A 22,136-nucleotide genomic window follows, 5' to 3' on the forward strand; every position below is an offset into this window, starting at 1 on the left:
ATTGTTTGTACGCTATTTCTAATTCAAAAAAATTCACTAAATAATGTCTATACATGCCAAATGATTACCTTGGATAGCTGTTACCATACTTGTCCCTGAACCAATAAACAACCGATGGGCCGTAATTGGCTTACGAGTTACGACTGAATCGTTTTTTCTTTTCGGGCTGAAAATGTGAAACCTTATGTTATCCTATATTAATACTTTGTCTTACTTTGGCTGCTGACCTTGACTATTCTTTTTAAGTTAGGAATCAGCCCAGTCCTGACTGGCGATTCAATTATTTAAATCCCAGCCGACCGACATTACTTATAAGACGAATATGTTACCTAGCAAACGACTTAACTGGCAATTACCTGGATACACATCTTCGTCTGTTGGGGGCATAGTGACGTCATATAAACATCATGTTAAATGCTGGATTACATGTGTCATTTAGTATAAACAAACACACTGCTGTGTTTAGTAAATTACGTCGCTAAAACCTAATTGATAAGATCCCCTAGCAATCATATGAGTGCAACTTAATGCAAATTTATTTCTAGTTAAAACTGAAACAACTCCATATAACTTAAAATAAGTCATGGCGACCTATCGGTGATCTTTTGTACAAAGCCCCCTTCACTAATGCAAAAATATGAGATTTGAAAAAAACAACTCCGCCACGTTTATATATGAGAAATTAGGGTACTCATGAAGTATGCGCACCAAGATGTCGCACAGCCTGAAACCTAACCTGGTACACAGCCTGAGTTCAGGTTGTGCGCCATCTTGGCGCGCATACTTCAGGAGGTCCCAAATTAGTAATTATACATTTGGAGTTGAGGTTGATTTAAAAATTTGAATTTCCGATGCAATCCGAATTCCGAACCCAAACCCTAACTGGATAATTACTAATTTTTATTATTTTGAGCGTTGTCAGATTTTAGGACTCGTTTGTGGTCGACAGTCATTAGCAGTGCAATAGCATATAGGGCGATCTGAGCTAATTTTGCTTCGTAAAAGTAATGTAACGGATTTATACAGCTTTGATACCTATGTTAGCTATGTAAAGGCTGGCTTTTTCCAAATCGACTCGTCCAAACAATCGATAGACGAAATTTTCTTCACAAAACTATACAGATCAGTGGCAGGCATATATGTAATTACAATAAAGGCATTTCAACACCAAAGTCATTGGTCTACGATGATCTGACGCGATGAAAAATCCATCCTTAGATCCAAGTGTAAAAAAACCTTTCCGAGCCAATCTCTTATCTACTACATATATCAGATAAATATTAAACAATTTTGCGACATATCTACCGTCTGCCGATGCACAGCCAATTCCGTCTACTCTATTGTTATTTTAGATAGAATTACACCTTGATAACGCAATTTGAATCGTATGAGATGTACTGCTAAAATTTGATAAAATGCCACCGAAAGTAATATATGACGTCAAAATGACGAGGTAACAGCATTACGGTGTTTGTTTGTACGTACCTTCTGCGCTTATTTAATATAAAAAGCGTCTACAATATTTTCGACCGAAAACCTTCACATAAGTGTCAAACTGCAGACATTGCCCAGAACTGCATCTCAATTGGGCGTTCCTAGAATGCTATTACAAAAGGGATAAAACCGACTAGAATTCGACTGTTTGTACAACTCAACTGGGTGATCTATGTATTGTAATTGAGGCCAGGCTGGCGGATAAACTCAAAAAGCGCACAGAATTCACCGACCTTGTCTATTCTAACGTTAAATATAACTAATGAGTAGTATTTGTCAATATTTAAATCAATTTGAGCATCAGTTTTTCCATAACAATGGGCAATCGCATTTCTCATTATGGCAATGTCGAAAGCACATTCGAATTTACTCCTTTTCTAATAGCAAGACAACAGCATTCCATCCCGGCAAGGTGTCATTAAATATTTAGGAATTCACAAGTTTTGAGACATATGTTTAACGTGCCTACAATCCCACAACAAAGGTACGAAATAAAAATTAAATTCCCGAATTTATTTCAACCCGCTGCAACTGCTGTTGTATATTTTCTCCCGTGTCGATTGCGTAACAGCAGAAGGAAACAAAAAAAAATCGCCAAAATATTATTAATAAGGTCTACGATATGATCATCATACGAATATCTGCATAACTGACCTATTTTATTATTCTCATTCACACAGTATTCGAATTGCTACATTATGCGCGGATTGATGTGAATAAATTAACAACTTATACCCAAGGTGTGCAACATTTTTTTGTCCGTGGGCCATATAACCAGGGCATAGGCACCTGACAAATGGAAAAAAAAACGCAGCGACAAGAGCAAAAATCATTATGTATTTTTACCCATGTGAGCGCCCATTTAATTAAACATAAACTGTCGGATTATAATTTATTGCTTGATGTGAAAAAATCTTGGTGCTGACATGGGCCACACTAAATGGCATGACAAGCCGGGTTGAAGCCCTTGGGCCGCCTATTGCACACCTCTGACTTGGACTAACTAGTAGTCGCGCTCACAATGGAGGAAAGTGTCAGTTTCTACTTTCAGATTGGAAACCCTTCATTCATAAATAACAGAACACCCTTATTCTTTTATTGGGGCCTGCATAATGAAAACAACAACTCCAACTAGACTTTAGTATAGAATCTAAATCTTTGCTGAAATGGAAATACGCAGGCTTCCGAACCAAACTGGTCTTTTTGTTCATGATGAAAGTGAAAAATTCTGGTGTCTTGGACAATACAATTTCCCGGGTCACGCAAATCAAACAGTGAAGCCTAAATTCAAAGCAATGAACCCACAAAACCAACAGTTCGTCAATTTCAATGAAATTGTGTATTCACTGTCATATTTACGAATTCCGCGTCAATACTTGACATAGAGAATTTTGAAAAAAAAATCTGTTGCGATACCAAATTAAATATAATAACGACGTCAGAGAGACGTCACAGGCTAAGATTTTGAAGTTATGACAAAACACTTGAATATGCTTCCACTCTTATAGCAATAATAAACCTAATCTTCTGATTTGGCTTAGATTTTGAAAGTGCAGCAAAAGACAATGTTATCTCTAAAACTAACAGTGTATAAACAAATTTGAACGTCCTTTTTTCTACTCACTACTGTGGCTATAAGAAACGAGTTGAACACTTTAGTACATACTGTTATTTACACAAGGCTACACCAGATTTTAATTAAGGTAAATTTTACTTACAACACAGTTCACTTTTTCCTAACTCGCCAATTTCAAATTTCGTTTAAATTTTACTTGTTACTTATGGTATGTTGATAGGTTTTTGTCTGTTTGTTTGTTTGTCTGTTAGATACAAGCGATATCTCACGGAAGTGAGGTTGAATCTGCTCCAAATTTTGCATGTGCATTCATCATAGCTCGGATCAGAAGCCTATTGATTTTGGATGAAATGATTATGATTATGTCGTATATTTAACGAATTATTAATTAATTAGTGATGGGACACGCGGTGTCTCTATGGAGTCAGAGCGAATGAATCGAAACCGCAGTTTCTGTTTTGGGGGAATCCCCTAACTTTCGATCGATAAGTCTTCGGTCTCCGACCGATATTCTGGTTTGTTCATTGAGCGTTCTACGCCCAAGACTATAATCCGGAGGACACGTAACACCTTGATTGTAAATACGTCAGACTAGAATATAAAATTTATGTGGTCTGTATTATATTTTCTGGGTAAGTTAGTTAAAACTTATCATAGCTAACGCTAATTTAGGCGCTTATTTCAAATTTCATTGAACCTTACACTTCATTGCACGTACTACGTTTATGACACTAATTCGGAGGTCGACGTAACTCCTTAATTGCATATACGGCTTCTATTCTCAACTTCAGACTACTTGGCAAATAAAGAATACCGGAAAGTCCTCATAATTCCGATATGAATAATAGATGTGAGCTATAGAATTTCACTAATGCTCAGCACAAAATATATTTCCTTACGGTATGTTGAACCTTATACACTTAGAAATATTGTAAAGTTTTTACGATTTTCCCTGCCTACTATAAAAGTGGCTGGCTTATTATGACTTCAGATAGAATTATCTGGTGGTATGTTTCAATTTATAGCCATTACCTTGTTAGTAGTTACTTGCACCTATTCTACCAGCACTCTTTCAACTTTTGGGTAAAGACTCTGCTCTGAGTAAACTTGCCTGCCAGTTGTTTATTTTACTTGAATCGTCCAAGTTTCAATTCAAGCTGTCTGTTAGCAGCAGCACTTTTCCGGGTTTAAACTTTGGAACAACTCTTAGTCCGTCAGAACTCTTTGTACGTTTAGTTTACGACTCGAAATCTTCCTTTGAGAAAACTGAATAATAAAAACGATGAGCCACAACATTTTGTGGTAGCCATAATGACGACATGAAAAAGTGAAATTACCAAATTGTCTAATAGCACATTTTCATATGAATAGGTACTGAAAAGATGGATAAACATACTGTTATAGTGGCCATAATAGAACGTTTAAATTACTACGCAAATTATCTAAGAATCGTGTATGATTAAATATGATAAAGTATCGGATATCTTCTTGAATATTTTCGTGGCTGTATGACGTCACAATTTCAATAGGATAATCCATTGAGCTATAAACTTCATAAATTAATTGTATGCTGTTTGACCACATGTATACTTGAGTACTCGTAAGCCAATTGTTCCGTGGAAATACGCAAGGCCAAATTAGAATGTCTTTCTCGCTGCGCAAATAATATCTACACCTTTGAATTGATAATAAGAATGTGTACCCATATAAATTTGTGTTGAAAACTCTCAAATCAGAATTCTTCCACTATTCATACAAGACGAAATATTTATTAAATGTTCGTTGAAATACTTAAAAGTGGAATCCTTGAAAATTAATTCACGATCTTGGTATACATACATATCAAAAACCCATAATATAAACGTTCAAGATCGATTTTCATAGTAAGGGAGCACTCTCAGTACAAGCTTGAAATGTCCTTACAACGGGGCAAAGGTCATTCAGTCGAAGAGGAACTAACTGCAATGAGATGTTAGGAATATGAATTACAATTGCGCGGTAGATTGATAACTATTATTCGTGAGTTTACTATTCCAAAGATATGTCTTTGATCCCAGAATATTTCGACAAAAACTGCCAGCGCTAGGGACTAACTGAGAAGTTGCCTGAAAACCAGTTGCTGAAACTAGAACAGCTCTGCCATAAAATTAAAACTGGAGTAAAAGCGACTGGAAATAAGTCTTAGTCGTAAAAGGTTCGCGAACTTAGTTATAACAAGTTCCAATGAAACTCGAAGTTTAAGGTAATGTATATCTGTTAAGACTTAAGTATGCCTCACCTTACACCAATGGTTAAATTCAAAATTTCAAGAATGGGTTGTCTTTTGTATGGAACTCACTATAGAAACAGGTTTCCTTATTTCAGAAAGTATATGTCACTACGTAAGCTACATTAATATGGCGCGCGTTACATAAATATAACACGGAACTTTCGAAACGCATAATATAACGTTCGTCGTCAGCTTCAGTTCACGTTACTCATATACTACAGTAATCAGCGCTCCAGAGGTGAGTGTATATCTATATGGAGGTAACTAATTTTTTTCGCCTACTTCACATCAAGTTGTGTAAAGGGACTGAAACCTGTCGGCAGGGGTTATATTCACTTGGCTAACACAGACAGTTCCAAACTCGTAATAGAACTAAAATACGGAATATCGGAATAAAATTATGGTCTAACCCTAACCTGGTACACACACTACGGGAATACGTATAGTTTTCTAACATCTGAAACAAAAAACGAGGACGGGTTCGCTAATACCACTACATTCAACGCTTACACGTGCGAATCCACGCATTCCACCACTGTATATATCGTTGTACAAGATCATTGAACAATCCTTGAACTAAAATATGTGGTCAATATTTTCTTTTGTCGTTGTCTGTGGCCAATTTTTAAGCCAAATTAGTCCTAATTATCGGTTATGCGATCTTCGGAGAATTATTACAATAATACGGGCTCATTATTATGATATGTTCGACTCAGGGGTATAATTAACATGTCGTACGCTTCCGAGACCTGTTACAAGGTTGTCTTAACTGGAAATAACATGGTGTGCTAGTCATCTCTTTGACTGACGTAACTTAGCATGACGTCAAGTCGTCAATTAGTGAACTATGTGCAGTCTAGCACCGTTATGATGTCTCATAAGCGAATCTGAATATAGAATACTAAACTAGGGCGCAGAAAAATTAACTGGCAAATCGTCTCTATATGAAAACCTCCACTTTGTGAAATTCCCTCGCAGGCTGTTTTTTTTTCACAAAGCTTATTTGGAGAGCTTCAAAATTCTTGATCAAACTGTATCTACTGACATCTACGTGGTACAAGTGGGTCACATCGACTAAAAGTAGAAAAGCGCTACAGTTATCAATATTTCATGTTATAGAAACATATATTAAAATCTAATTTTTTCAAGCATAGATATCCCCACTCAAGTGATAATTCTGATACTTCTACAGATATTCCAGAAATGAAAAGCGTTGCGAAACGATTTGCCTCACTTTTCTATTTCTCGTGCATGAATTGTTTGATCTTAATGGAATTGGAAATCTACCACGAGCCACAAAATCCTAAGAACCACTGACATACTCTATTAAACTTGTATCGTGTTGATACTATTGCTTTACATCATGAAAAGGTTGCGAAACGATTTGCCACACTTTTCTATTTCTCGTGCATGAATTGTTTGATCTAAAATGGAATCTGAAATCTTTGACAAGCCGCAAAATGTTGGGAACCACTGATATAATCCATTATAATTGTATGGTGTTGATACTATTGTTGTACATCATGAAAAGGTTGCGAAACGATTTACCACATAGCAGTTAGCAACTATTTCTAGAGAGTTAATATGCTGATGACTCAAAATTTTATGTGATGACAGAGAAAGCATTACTCAGCTTCATAAAACACTTCTCATTTACATTGTTCAAATGGAGATGAAACGAATCGAGATTATCATATCATCCTCGTCTGAAAAAAACTGAGTCAGCTATAGATAGATGGCCTATTTGCTAATTTCCTGCCGCTCTAAACAAAGCTTAATCTAAAACGCTAAACGCCTGATCATAGAGCCAACAAAATGAGATTATAATTGCATCGGGACCTAAACCTAACAAACCATATTCTACGGAGTCTAAATTATATATATCCGCACACTTGGCAGGAATTGAATGTATGCTAGGTAAGTAACTCAATAGTTTCACTTTAGTCTGAGTGATTGTCGAGTACATAGTTCGGCGCTCGAGAAGAATGTGTACTAACTTGGAGGTAACTAATTTTGTTCGCCTACTTTACATCAAGTCGTGTACAGCGAGATAGATAATGATTTATTTCCGATACAAGTACATAATACAATAAGCATGAGCAAATAACAATAAGCATAAAAATGTATACGGAAGGGGACTCAAATCTATGGGCAGTATATTCATCTGGCTAACACAGACAGTCCCGAACTCGTAATACTAAAAATAAAGCTAAACTAAAAATAAGGAAAAACAGAATAAAATTATGGTCTAGCCCAAACCTGGTTCACATATTACGGGACTAGCAATAATTGCATCCGAACTTGAATCTTACTAACCATGATCTATAGAATCTAAATTTTATATGTATCCGCAAACATACTGATAGAAATTGAATCTATGTTATCGCTGAGTAATCCAACACTTCTCATTTTCCTTGTCTTCTCCGTAGCTAGTTTTATTTTTACTTTAGTCCGAGTGATTGTCGAGTACATAGTTCTGGGCAAGCTTTAAACGTAAATTAAAGATTGTGTGATCCTGACTAACCTAAACACATTATTCCTAATATAAGATTATTGCGTACCGGCGTTTAAAGATAGCATTGAAGGAACTGATACCTTGTCTCTTTTCGTTTAATTCCCCCTTTATCTGAATGATTCTGAAATACACATCCTTGGGCAAGTTTTCTTGCGGAAAATGCAACCTTGCGACCAACTAATCTAACTTCTGTGAACATTGGGTACCGTCGTGTAAAGACACTCGAGCACCATGTCTCCGACAGAACCGTTTCATCTTGGTCCAACCCTATGAAACGACACAATATTTAACAAAACGCAGATCTAGTGTTTCGATGACGAAGAAGAATGACGTAAACACTATCAAAATTATTCAGTAAATCAACTTTGAAATAATTTGCTCATTCATCTTCAAGTTAATTTCATTTGAATATGTTTTCAACATGGAGCGCACTTCTGATTCAAACTCGGGTTCTTTCTGAAGGGGATAATGAAAGCTAATTACTTGGAAATTCTGGTGAATTCAAAATTTTTACAGCAGCATTTCAATAAAGGAAACCATTTCTGACGGAATTTCTTTGTATGAATCGTCCCAGATTGCCAATTAAGCCCTGGGATAACTCAGTAGGTGTCCGAGTTTATCGGTTTATAATCTAATAGCGGCCAGCAATCCTAATTTTCTAAGCCACAGTTTATACTTATGTTATTTGTAACCAGAGGAATGTAGCGATTTGTCAACAACTGTTACGTTTACCTGTTTAAAATTATTCTGAAATCTTTAATTGAAATATTAGGAAATTTTTCAAGTTTAAAATATACATGTATCACTATCAGTAGAGGTTACGCGAGACTAACTCCCAATCCTTCCTCAATGCTTTTACGTTGGCGGATCTATTTGAGTATAATGCGAGGATGCTCCAGTTTTCTACCATTCATTTGGACCTCCTGAAGTATGCGCACCAAGATGTCGCACAACCTGAACTGAGGTTATGTACAAGGTTAGGGTTCAGGTTGTACGACATCTTGGTGCGCATACTTCAGGAGTACCATTCATTTAGTAGTAGAGGTGGTTATGCGGCCCAGTTGCTGTTTGAATGTTCATTTCGTAGGGGCTGTTGGGCTGCCATGTATACTCAGTCATTGTAACCAAACTAGATTTATATGCTCAACCCATCAGTGCCCTGTGCATTTACACGCGAAGCCTAACTGGGTGCGTTAAGCATCGCCGAGCCAATACATTACACTCTTTATTATTTCCGTTACCGGTTATATAAGTGTTTTTTGAAGTCTATCACGTCCGTGGATCTGACACACTGCTTCATGTTTCGGCTGATCTCGCTGTATTTCAGAGAATAACATGAATAACCTGGTGCCTCGACAAATCAAACCTAATAGCGTCAAATGTCAATGTAAAATATCAATTTCAAATTAAAATGTAGCAAAGTCGTTAAAAATAATCCAAACTTATCTAATAATATAAACATTAAAAATAGAATCTTGCAATATATGATATATTTCTCCACTCGAAACTTGAATCTTTCAAAGTTGCTAATCTAACTATACCGCTAATGCAATATACACGTCCGGCGGAATGAAAACAAAAATAATTATTTTATTGGGGAGTAATTATCCACGATTTAAAAATATACAACAGAACAAATGGCATTTAGCAATAATAACTGTACTGAAATACATAGAGTTTTGTACGAAATGTGCTACATTGGCTGTAACCTCCAATCAATTTATGGTAAGCTTCCGCTTTGTTGTTTTCTACGAAGGGTTATTTATTGGATAATTTATCTTCTAACTGTTTAAAATTTACAAAATACCAATATATGCAAGTGAAATTTTACAATTTTTTTTGACAGTGACGGCCATTAAACTCCAAACAACTTAATTAATAGATTCATTGGTCTCGTTATACACAGGTAAGGTAATTAAACGCCACACGCCCAGGTGGTTATTGTTAACTAAAATTGTGAAGTTCTCAATCTTTTCTTCTCATATCTTCTACTTTGAGATGAGAAAGAATCTTCATTTCAAACTGTCTTAACTAAATCCAATGGAACTGTTTCCACAAAACCTAATAATATCGAAACAAAACAGTAGTATCAACAAGACACGTCATTTTGGTTCCACTGTGCTTGATAGTAAAGGCAACAGTGAGCACTTTAGTGCGCTAACAGAGTCAAAGTCAGAATCCCTGCGCATAAGTCGTAACAGTAGTAGCTATAGGCTATAGCATACGCGATAGAGCTGCAAGATACACCTTTTTTCAAAGAACTGGCGGCCTTCCGTTAAATCCTTCCCTTCGCCTATTTTGAAATTTTTTATTCCTCCCCACTATGCATAAAACTACCTTATTTCTTTTTTTATTGAGTCTTTGACTTGTGTTATGCGCAATACACCAACTGCAAAGTAAAAGTACTCGATAGGACGATAAAATTCCTCCCTGGCCGAGTAACGTGGCGCTATACAGAGGTCCACTCTACTCCATTCGTCCAAATACTCGTTGTGAAGTGAAGTAATCTTGAGAAACTCGCACTTTTCAAATCATAAATACAACTCATCATTGCTCCATAAACACCTTGTTTTAAATGACGACCACGGCTCCCCACTGTCTCAAACAAAAGAAAATCTTAGAATAAAGACTAAAATAAATGAAATAATTTTATGCAGTAATACCCGTTTATGTATTGGCCTAGCGCGATACGAAATTCCTTATGATTCGCAGTAAATCAATCTCTATAGTGTGATGTGGAGATATTGCATTCACGATTTGAATGAAAAGAAATCAGCGAATTCCGACCGGAACTTGCACCTGAATGCTAATTTATTCAAAGCATAATTTCATTCTTCCTGTTAGTTGATCTGTACGCTTTTTTATTTTCATTTACAATGAAAGCATTGTATATATAATCGGCTTTAACTAGAACATCCAGAATGATGGATCAAAATTTAACACGCTAAGAAAACTTTGTCCAATACAAAGTTTCCTGTTAATCTAAAATTAAGCAAATGAATAGTGGATTCAGTGCTTACAAAATTTCATAATCCTATTGGTACGATTTGCTAGTATTCGAGAATTGAGAATGGGGATAAAAATCACAAAAAGATATACAGGGTGTCCATAAAGTCTCTTTACAATCTCAATTTTGTTAATAAAGTCAGTTCTCAATATATCTAACCAGGTTTGTTGTTTTTGAATCAGTACTTGTTCAAGTATTTTTACTTCATTTAATACATCCGTGAGGGCCAAAACAACAGATGATATCGATAAATTCCCTTTAAAATTTGAAAATTTCCAAGACTTCATGGACACCCTATATTAAACGGAAAGAAGCCGTTATAGCGAAACTGTACTATTATTTCTCATGCTAACTCTAAAATACTCAAATTTATATCCCTGCTTTTACCTTCTACCTCGAGCCAGCGCTGCCACAATCTACCTTAAAGGAATCGCTTGTAAATTAACCTTGTGAGACTATAAAAGTAGTATTGACCTCAATGCAGAGCGCAGAGCAAATAAACATGCTTGTTGTGCTCTTATGCAGGCGCCATTGGATATTTTGATTAAAGAAATGACTGCGCTTGTACCGATAAACGAAGTCTGAAGTGTAATCTTCAAAGACGTCATATTTAGGTGTACTTATATACTGTTGGTAAGCTAGTCGTTCACAACGTGTACAAGTGAATACCTCCAGTATTTCAGAAAACTTGATAAACACTTCTCTGGGATACTATTATGGAGATATCTCTCATACAAATTTCAGTGCTCCAGGAGTATGCGCACCAAGATGTCGCACAACCTGAATCCTAACCGGCACACACCTACTACGTTCAGGCTGTGCGGCATCTTGGTGCGCATACTTCTGGAGGTCCCAAATTTCAATATCAACATAAAATGATATAGTATGAATATTGATAAATTTAACATATTATTGAGGTATTCAACCTTTCACTCAGAAGTTAAGTCACATCTGCACATCATGATAAATCTCCAGGTTAGCAGCAAATAGTATTGTAACCTTGGCACGGCATTGAACTGAATAAGTGAATATTTCAAAAATACGTAATTTGTTGGAGAAGATAATCAACATTTTTATAAAATATAACTTTCGTTACTGAACGTTTTTAGCTGTAATACGAATTTTATTGTTCAACTGTCTAAACAATATTATTCCGCTGCAAATTCCAAGCGTGTATCACACGTGATATACACTTAAATAATTAAATTATATAAGGTCCACACTTGAAAAGAAGATCTCAACGGCCTTCTGAAAAGCAATATGAAGCATCATTGTAAAACCACTCAAGCGCGTCAATTACCCATTGTTACGTGGTTATGGGTTGTCAACTGGTGAGTATGAATTATGACAAAATAATAAGTCATTATTGTCTGCCTAACTGCGAAATTGAGTTTAATATTCGTCATTTCAACCGCTAATTACCAAAGATTGATGGAGTATGAGATGCCTATTCTATTTAAGTCAAGAATCTTGCTTCTCACTAACAGAAATACATTGTATTGAATTGAATAGAATAGTCATTTTCACTCTTGCTACAGCATTCTTGTGTTATACGCACACGGATCCATCTGCGCAAAGGCATAGAGCAGGCCTACCCGACTGGCGGACCGCGGTCCGAATCCGGACCTTCCGGGTATTCAATTCGGACCGCGCCTAATTCTTAATTTTGGATCATTAACCCCACTTTTGAAGTCGTCGTTTATAAAATCACTTTTATAGATTTAAATATATACGAAAAGAACTATAACGCCATAATAAACAATCTTAATTAACTAATAATCTTTATTCTGCCGAAATATAATTTCTGGAAAGACCGGACCCAAATATTTTGAAGTTTTGTATGCGGATCTTTGGTAAAAATAGTTGAGTAGCCCTGGCATAGAGCAAGGAAAGGTAGTTAGTTTCACGTAACCCAACCAATCATGCGATTCTATGGTAATTACCTTAAAAGTTGACACAAATTACTCATTTTCAAGGGAATTTTTTTTAAAACACGCACACTCACTCAGAAATAAAGGAGATCGCTCAGCGCGAATTTATAGGCGACCAATGAATTTTCAATAGCTACTGAAACTAACGAGAAAAATAGCCTAGAATTACACGTTACTAAATACCGATTTGTTCTAGACTTATTGAATTATTTCAGCGCAACACGACCCGAAAAACAGTCAGTTAGTAAAATGGTAATGAATATTTTACCGATAAATGATAATTCGACCATCGGAATTTCAAAACTATAATTCTAAATCTCAGTAATTACAATTTCTACAAGGCCTCAGTTCTGCTAACACCTCTGTATCAAATATAATATTTAGAAAACAATTAACACAGCTCATTACATCTCAATTGCAAGCGCACTCTTCCTTGCCATAGTATATGACTTATCCGTGTACTATGATTGTATTTCAATTAAAATATACTTAACACCATAAATCGTTAATTAAGAGCTGACCAAGTATAGCGAGAGCATAAATGATGATGACTTATACAACATACGTAGGAATCATGATAATAAATTAATAATGACGTCACATAGATTTCACGATATTTGCATCATTTAAACCAAATATCCTTATACCACGCTTAAACAATGTCTTTTGACATCTTATGAACCCGGAAATGACAACTATGACCCAGGAAAATATACTTTTATCAGTGTGTGTATAGGTCATCGATTGAATTAGAATGTATTTAATGCAAGTGGGCGTTGTTTGTTTTGTTTTCATGATCTGATAAGACCTTCGGACAGACAAGCACTGTGAGGCCAATGGTGAATACCGAACCAATGCCTAATTCAACATGAAATGTATGAAAGTAAGAATCACATAGATCATCATTGGGCACTCCTGTAGTATGTGAACCAAGATGGCAGACACCGGAACGTAGTATGTGTACCAGGTTAGAATTAGACCATGATTTTATTCCAATTTTCCTTATTTTAGTTCTATTACTAGTTCGAAGACTATCCAAGTGACTCCCGTAGTATTTGTACCTAAAATTGTGGCCTAACCCTAACCTGGTATACATACTACGTTCCGGTGTCCGCCATCTTGGTTTTAATACTTCGAGAGTACCCATCATTGTACCTAACTCAGGGGTGGGCAAATTACGGCCCGCGGCCGGATCCGGCCCACTTGAGTGTTTCATCCGGCCCATTTGTGGCTGCTGAAATTATGACTAGGGTTTTTATGAATTTAAATTTCTGTTGAATATATCGATGAGTTAAAATGACATTTCATTGAAAATATCGATAACGGATCGTAAATACCGTTATTCCCTACGTATGGATAATATTGAGTTTTGTTCCTCCGGCCCAGTAACCAAATCTATTATCCAAATCCGGCCCACTCAGAAAAGTAATTGCCCACCCCTGACTAACTGAATTACTTGATCCTCAGGAGTTGTTCACTTAATCACTGGTTTGTATTTATTCCAACACAAAGACCTTTTCAATAGAGTCACTATACTCTCTTAATTAATTCACCGATTTGTGAGAGGATAACCAGAGGTGAACATGACCATCTCGATCGCTTACCTTTTATTATTATAGGTTTCAAGGTTTTGCCCGTTACTAGGCTCTGCGACAATAGTCATTTAGACGTTGGAAGCCACCAAATAATTCGGCCTTCGGAGATAGGCTAAGATTAGAGATTGATATATATGTGGTCTTGACTGTGCTGGACTAACCATTATGCCAAATAAGTACAAGCGTAGGGCCTCGGGGCACCAAAAAAGCAGGAAAATTCCATAGACAATTTCTCAATGATGCCTCAGTGTTTATTGGAATAATTCGAGTGGTCAATTTACACAGATCTCAATATTAGTCCGGTTAAAATAAAGTTCTTAAGTATCATTTCAAACCCTTCTATTAATGTTTGTAAGTACCGTATGTAAAATGGTTCCAATAAAATATAATGCAAATTAATCGTAACTTGGCCCTCAATCAACAATGAATACTGGAATTTGCTTATTTAATTTCAGATAACACACAACACCAGTTTCATTATTATTATTTTTTACATTGAAGCACCAAAATTTTAAGTGATTAGGGCCTTTAAAATGGCATGATCTGGCCCCGGGTTCCAATAGATACCATATACCTTCTACAGGGAGTGCTATATGCACACCAGGTTTTATTATTAGAATATCTACACGAGACGTGTGCTGGCAATCAAGTACGGTATCTAAAATAAATGCCCGTAGTGTGAGTACCAGGGTTAGTTTATAATTTTATTCAGAGTTCGGGACTGTCTGTGTTAGCCAAAGGAATATACTCCCTGCTCATAGGTTTCAATCCCTTTACACAACTTGATGTAAAGAAGGCGAACAAAATTAGTTACCTCCATATTGGTACATAAACTTCTGGAGCGCCATCTAAAGACTCATTGCAGTTGTAAATAAATAATAACACAAATTATAACACTTTTGGAGGAGAGGCAGGCTTGGATTGACAAATTCCCGAAGTTTGCTTTATCTAAGTTACAAGCACTACAGTTGTTATCCACGAATTCATTTCCACAATTTTATCCTATCTCTTATCTATTAGTGTCAATATCCAAGAATTGAGGATCATTTCATTTTAAAAAAAGGCGCAAACGGAATCTCTTCAGACAAAACAAACTCAAACGATATTCCAAAAGTAAATATCCCCGAAAACCTGTCAAAGCTTTGTTGACTCATAATGGGAATTTCTACAAACTGTCCATGAACAAACAATGGATATTGATAGGACGAATAGAAACTCGCATTGTAATATTGGATGTATAATCAAACCTATCTTTTCAATGTGTACATTTGCACTTCATTTATCATCTTATAATCAGGCAGGCCTTTCTGTATCACTTTTGCAAAAACACTTGGACTATAAAAATTCAAATTTAATAGAGAATAACATTAAACAACTTATTCGAAGCAAATTTTCGAAAGAGTACCGTATATTATAAAATCTGCAATGAGATATGAGATCGCCATCGGCGTATACAAGAAGGCGATTGAAACGGTTTTATGATTTTTTACTATTATGTCGCAACAATATACTCCTATATTTTCCTAATACGCAACAAATGATATCCAATAATTTTCAACACAAATGCGACAAAGTATGTATGCATTGATGACATAATGATTCCTCTTCGAAAATAAAATATCTCTCAGATAATCTATTCGTCGTTAAATTACACTAATTCAGATTAAATAACTGGTAAACTTTAGACAAACGAATAAATATAAAACCGGCAATCTTTACACCGACGCCGAAATTCGAACTGTCTTCGATAGCAACAAATTAAAGATCAAAACAGTGAAGCTGTCTTTAAAATTATCGACAGAAAACGTTTGAAATTCAAAGCTGGCTTTGAAAAATTCACGCGCTTTATAAACGAACAATCATGGATGGACATGAAGCAAATATCGCTTTTTGCGCTCGGTCTATCGTCGTCCCATACGTGAATGATTATGACGTCATAAGACTAAACAAACAATGCGACAATAGTACCAGATCCGGTTAGCAGGCAACTTGATAATTTACAAATAAGTCAGAAATAACTCGGCGATGATCATGTTTCGTTTACCCATTGTCTAGTAAGTGAGCGAGACCCAAATTCGGAAAATGTTCTATCTTCAATTTACACATAAGGAACAGATTTTAAGAGGAATATTTATTACCATGTCATGCCTTTCCTTGCCTCCAATTCTATTTTGCTGGAAAGACCTAAAAATACATAAAATCCTGACCTAGTCTATAAGATAAAGCATTAGAAAAATTTGAAATTGCAAAGGAAATTAACCTTATATTGTTTTAGCCCTCACAGATGTACTTAATGAAGTAAATGTAATATTCAAACATTTACTGATGAGAAAACAACAAGCCTGGTTAAGATATATTGAGAACTGACTTCATACCAAAATTGAAATTGTGAAAAGACTTCATGTGAACACCCTGTATATCGTTTAAACAAGTAAGATTGTGATCCTATTTTAATTCAAGATAATCACCACTATGTTCCATCATACCAGACAAGTTAGCTGCTTGGTGCAATTTTGCTTCGCGGATGTGCTTGTAGATTGTGATTGTACTTCCAGCATATCTATACGCGACAGATTTTTGACCAGTGTTCAAAGAAAACATAAAGTGAAATTCAACAACGTGGTAACAGATCCAATTTCACGGGCTGCAGTTTATATATATTTGCAGAACCGAGTTTAGCGAACATGGGTGATATTTTTTGCATTTCAGAGGAAAATCAGGAGTTGATCTTTCGCCTTTATTGCTCAGAAATAGATGTTCACAAATTACAAATTTGAAAGGCATAAATTACACATTTACGACGACAAAGTAGAGTTTTATTCAATTGAATTTATATTGGCTTCGTGATGCAAATTCACCTCGCGGATGATTGTACTTCGAGCATATCTATACGCTACACAGAATTATGACCAGTGTTCAAGAATGGCTGGGAAACAGTTGACATTTATTTACTTAGAACTTTGCAGTTATTGAGAACAAAGTTCTAGTTTCATTTTTAAATGACAGAAAGAACAATTGTCATCAATTTTGGTTCACGTACACTCCAAAAATTCAAATGAATTTTGTGAATAAGATACTTTTGAGTAAAAATACAATGATGGCTTGACCATGTCCCCTCTACGAAGGTAAATTGAAATAAATAAAATTAGTCAAATTTCAATTTTTTGCTCTATTTCTGATACTTAGGCGACAATTCCACATAATGATAATTAGAGATGAGTAAGGATACAATAATGGTTTGACCATGTCCCTCCCCTCCAAAAAAAAAAAGTTTTTGAGATTTGGTGACAATTCCACTTCCAATGAATTGTTGTGTGTGCTTTTTATGTTATGTTTACAAGTTACTATGCCTACTACTATACTATTTATACCTTATTGTTTCTAATAAACTAAGTATATGGAAATATATATGAAAAGAAAACCAAATCGAAAATATTGGAATTAAACTTTATTTTTAATAATGGAGCGGTATTCCTAGTTTACTATTTATTGATACTGTCATAAAGCATAAAGTAATCTTTATAACGTCATAAACAAGTACTCATGTGCAGAGAATGTTTCCCAGTTGGGTAATGATTAACCATGAGGTCGGGGCTGTAACTCGTTAAATGAGTAAAAAAATTGATTTACCCAGGGCTGTACATGAGACGTAACTAAACTCGTGAATTATAATCCACCCATATATGCTGGTTTTGTAACTTTAAAAACATTTACGCGCATTTTGTAAATTCTCTAAATCAATTGAAAAGAACTACAAACTAGTTTATATCTCATTTGAAATGGAACCAACTTGTGACTTAGCACATTTCGCCCTACATTTTATGGCATGTGGACTGATACTCACGTAGTGTGTGTACCAGGTTGGGGTTTGGCTATAATTTCAATTCGATTTTCCTAATTTTAGTTCTAGTACGAGTTCGGAGACTGTGTTTGACAAGTGAATATACCCCCTGCCAATATACTTCAGTTCCTTTACACAACTTGATGTAAAGTAGGCGAACAAAATTAGTTACCTCCATATTGGTACGTACACACACATCTGGAGCGCCGGGAGAATACCAAGGATTCGATTTTGTTTTATAAAAACGAATAACTTATTTGAGATTTCACGATTCGGTGACAATATTATCGGAAAATTCAATTCAGAGATGAAAAGAAATTAATATGTTTTTCAACTATTCTGATATATATTCTAAAATCGCCATGATTCGCCCCCTTCAACGACATTAAATAATTTAGGACGCGGCTGAATCTTTTAGTTTTATAAAGGGTTTCATTTGTCAAATACAGAGGTATTTATAATCGGCCAAAAGAGTATTTGTAGCTTACGAACGTTTTAAATTAACCGTTGGGTATTTTATTTTACATCGATTTTCATATGCACTACATAATAGTATGCACATAACTGGAATAGTAACTAGAAAAGCAAGTTGATGCGTATTTGTTGGCGGCCTTTCCATCAAGATTGAAAATCAGCTCAAACGAGATATTCTAGCTTGCGCAATAGGTCGAACTGGGAAAACTATCAATTTGAGAATCATAAATTGAATAGTATTATTAATCGTATATGACGGCCTGTGAATGACGGTTTACAAACATGTCGATTTGAAATAATCTATCAAACAAACAGTCTATTTGTTCAATGCACAAACCCAAACTTAACTAGAAGCGAGATAGTTCCTCGTACATATTTGCCTCAACATGCAATTATACCTTTTGGTCCGTGTGAAAAGCAAACTATTTTCAAAATAACCAGTGGACTTTATAATGATATAACCATTATAGGTATTTCATTCATATGGGGTTTCGTATGCATTATATCAGTGGTTCTCAAACGGTGGGGGCGCATCACACAAGGGGGGCGCAGACCATTTTTTGAGGGACGCAAAGATAATTAAAAAAAAAATTGTTAGGTTTGATCTTGCCCGCTCTAGTTGGATATTTGAATTTCTTTATATGGAATATTTACGTTTCATCCACGTATTTTCAACGTGTTTTTTGACTTGCTATCTGTTATTTGTAGCTTATTGTTAGCTATAGTTATTTTTGAGATGGGAAGCGAGACATGACAAATTATAAAAAGTTTTCAAAGTTTGTGAACCACTGCGCTATAGGTATTTAGTATTCAATTAATGAGAAAACTAAATCAACACGTCAAAGTTGCAACCGGTTGCGATACTACAGTATCAATTTCAGTAAACATCGAATTTACTTTACTAACGTTATACAATTCGAAAAATCAGTAAAGATAACCTGGAGTAAACAGTACTTTCATGGTTTCTGTCTAAAAATGTTTGATATGAGACCGTTAGCAACTCTTAACATTGAGGTATTCGATAATTTTCTGCTTTTTATTCCACTAATTCAGTACATTTAGTGATATGCTTAAATGATAATCACATGTTAGCTTAATTGATAACTTCAAAGCTATCGCCATGAGATAAATACTCTTCAAGAGACGAAGGTCTCTCCAGCATGTGTATTATGTGCTAAAAGCTAACAACACGTAAAGACATTGTTTTTGTATGAAGAATATATACGCGTAGTTGATGTATTTTTCAGTTTTCAAGCAACCTATGTAATCTTTTATAGTTAGATGAAGCTCATAATGTATGCCGAGCTTTTGGAAATTCTTGACATTTATCAGAGATCATTTTAGGCGTACATAGTTGTTTAATAACTGTAATCCACACAAAACATTTTTTGAATTTTGGGTACTCCTGAAGTATGTGAACCAAGATGGCGGACACTGGAACGTAGTACATGTACCAGGTTAGGGTTGAACCAAAATATCAGGTACAAATAGTACGGTAGTCACTTGGCTAGTCCCCGAACTCGTAATAGAACTAAAATTAGGAAATTTGAAATAAAATTATGGTCTAACCTCAACCTGGTACACATAATACGTTCCGGTATCCGCCATCTTGGTTCACATACTTCGGGAGTACCTAATTTCGAGTATTCCAAACCTTCACAATGAATAAAACGCCACATTAAACTGTAAAACGTAACGTAAACAATAAAAAATACAAACGTACCAGAATCTTCTTCAGCCTTTGTTACGTCACACTTTTGGTTATCCAATGGATTCTTTTTCAGCAAGGCTTGTAATTTCACTTGGTTAATCCGGAGTCGATCTTTTAAATCCGGGCTACAATTTTCAGATCCGGCTGATATATCCGACGAATTAGACTGCTCATCTAAAATAGTACAAAACACAGTAATATCTAGGAAATTTGAAGAGAATTTCCTGTTACGATTGATTTATAGGTTTGACAAAGGTCTTTTATTATTGAAGATAGCCTTCGAAAATCGGGAAATCGAATTTTATTTTATCGCAGATTGATATTGCAAAATTAGACAACAACATATCTTTTCACTTTTCTAATTTCATTTCATCGGAATAAGCATATTTTCCAAATAATAATGGAACTTCTGAAATAATTTGCGATAATCACTCAAAGGAAAAAGAATCCTAGTTCTAACTGTGTGTGTGGGCAGAGCCAAGTTGAACTATTTCGCTACTTTAGATAACATGAACAGAATTGAGTTATCTCAGTTTTGAATAGTTAATTAGGTAGCACATTAATCTTTTTCTTCATTTCGATGACTACTAGTTAATTTGCATGTTAACTGAAAAATATTGTTTGGGGATACTTTTTTCACAATGCGTTTCAAGAGTCTGTTATATGAATACTATTTTTAGAAAGCCCAGAAAGAATGGAAGCTTAAAATGTTTTCATGACAACGGATATCTACCAACATGGGTTCAAAATAAAATTTGCGCAAATAACAAACATAGAGATAGATGTATGTTCTTTTACAAAGATCACGATAAGCCAATGTCCACTGATCAAAATGATGGACATGTGGAATGCACTACCCCTGTATAGTTAGGTCCGACTCTATAATCTCTAGGATTTCTATCTATAGCTTTCACCATGTCCTGGTACTTTACGGCTAGTATACTAACTTTAAGTCAAATAAAAAAAAATATATTTAGTTGGAATTTTATCTAACACGCTTCTCTTGTCGAAATTTTAACTAAACATTATCAACTTCATAGTCCGCCTGTCCCTCTCTGTTTTCAGTCAACACTGTATTTTACAAACAACTAACTATCCTAAACAGTACCGGAAGCCATACAATTAATAAATCACTGTTAATACTAATCAAATCATCTATTTGATTCATCAAAAATTCATAGTTAGCTGTACAAGATATCTCTAACCAACTCTATCAAACTATTATAGAAAAATACAGCCTTTTAATTTCAAAAAGGCACGAACGTCACGATCCTTTCTTTATAACTTTGTGCGACAGCCCGACAAAGCACCAGCACATCACAGAGTCACAAAACTAATAAAAGCTAAGTACACTGACGGGGAAGGGCTGGATTTACTGCTGTAAATATTGACTTTTTATTGCACAAGCCACACTGTAAGAAATTTGATGTAATTTAACTAAAATTTTACAATAAATGAAGATCATAAAAAATTAAGTGCAGATATGCCTCCTATCTATTTGACGTGGTGTATTAAGGCTTATTATAGTGAATACCAATAATCAAAAATTCACAAAGATAATGATAATAGTGTCAAAGTGCGATGCAATTAAACCATTTTAGGGCACGGGCCGATGAATTCCGTCACACTGAATGACATTCATGTGTTGTTGACGAATGCTTTCACTTTCACGACTATATTTAATCACAAAGTAATCCCCTACTGTATACGTCGGCCTTCCTGG

At 35.3% G+C, this 22,136-nt stretch overlaps 1 protein-coding gene across 2 annotated transcripts in view; it reads right to left on the bottom strand.

Moving 5' to 3' along the window:
• Nucleotides 1–22,136, bottom strand: part of LOC120344403 (uncharacterized) — a 56,639-nt gene that overhangs the window by 30,540 nt on the left and 3,963 nt on the right. For both annotated transcript variants that reach the window (XM_078112357.1, XM_078112356.1), the window contains exon 3: nucleotides 20,426–20,587. In XM_078112357.1, coding sequence (XP_077968483.1) covers nucleotides 20,426–20,587 — 162 coding nt within the window. The remainder of the gene's footprint in view (nucleotides 1–20,425; nucleotides 20,588–22,136) is intronic.

This window comes from Styela clava, chromosome 5 (genome assembly GCF_964204865.1).
Source record: "Styela clava chromosome 5, kaStyClav1.hap1.2, whole genome shotgun sequence".
NCBI classification, from domain to species: Eukaryota; Metazoa; Chordata; class Ascidiacea; order Stolidobranchia; family Styelidae; genus Styela; species Styela clava.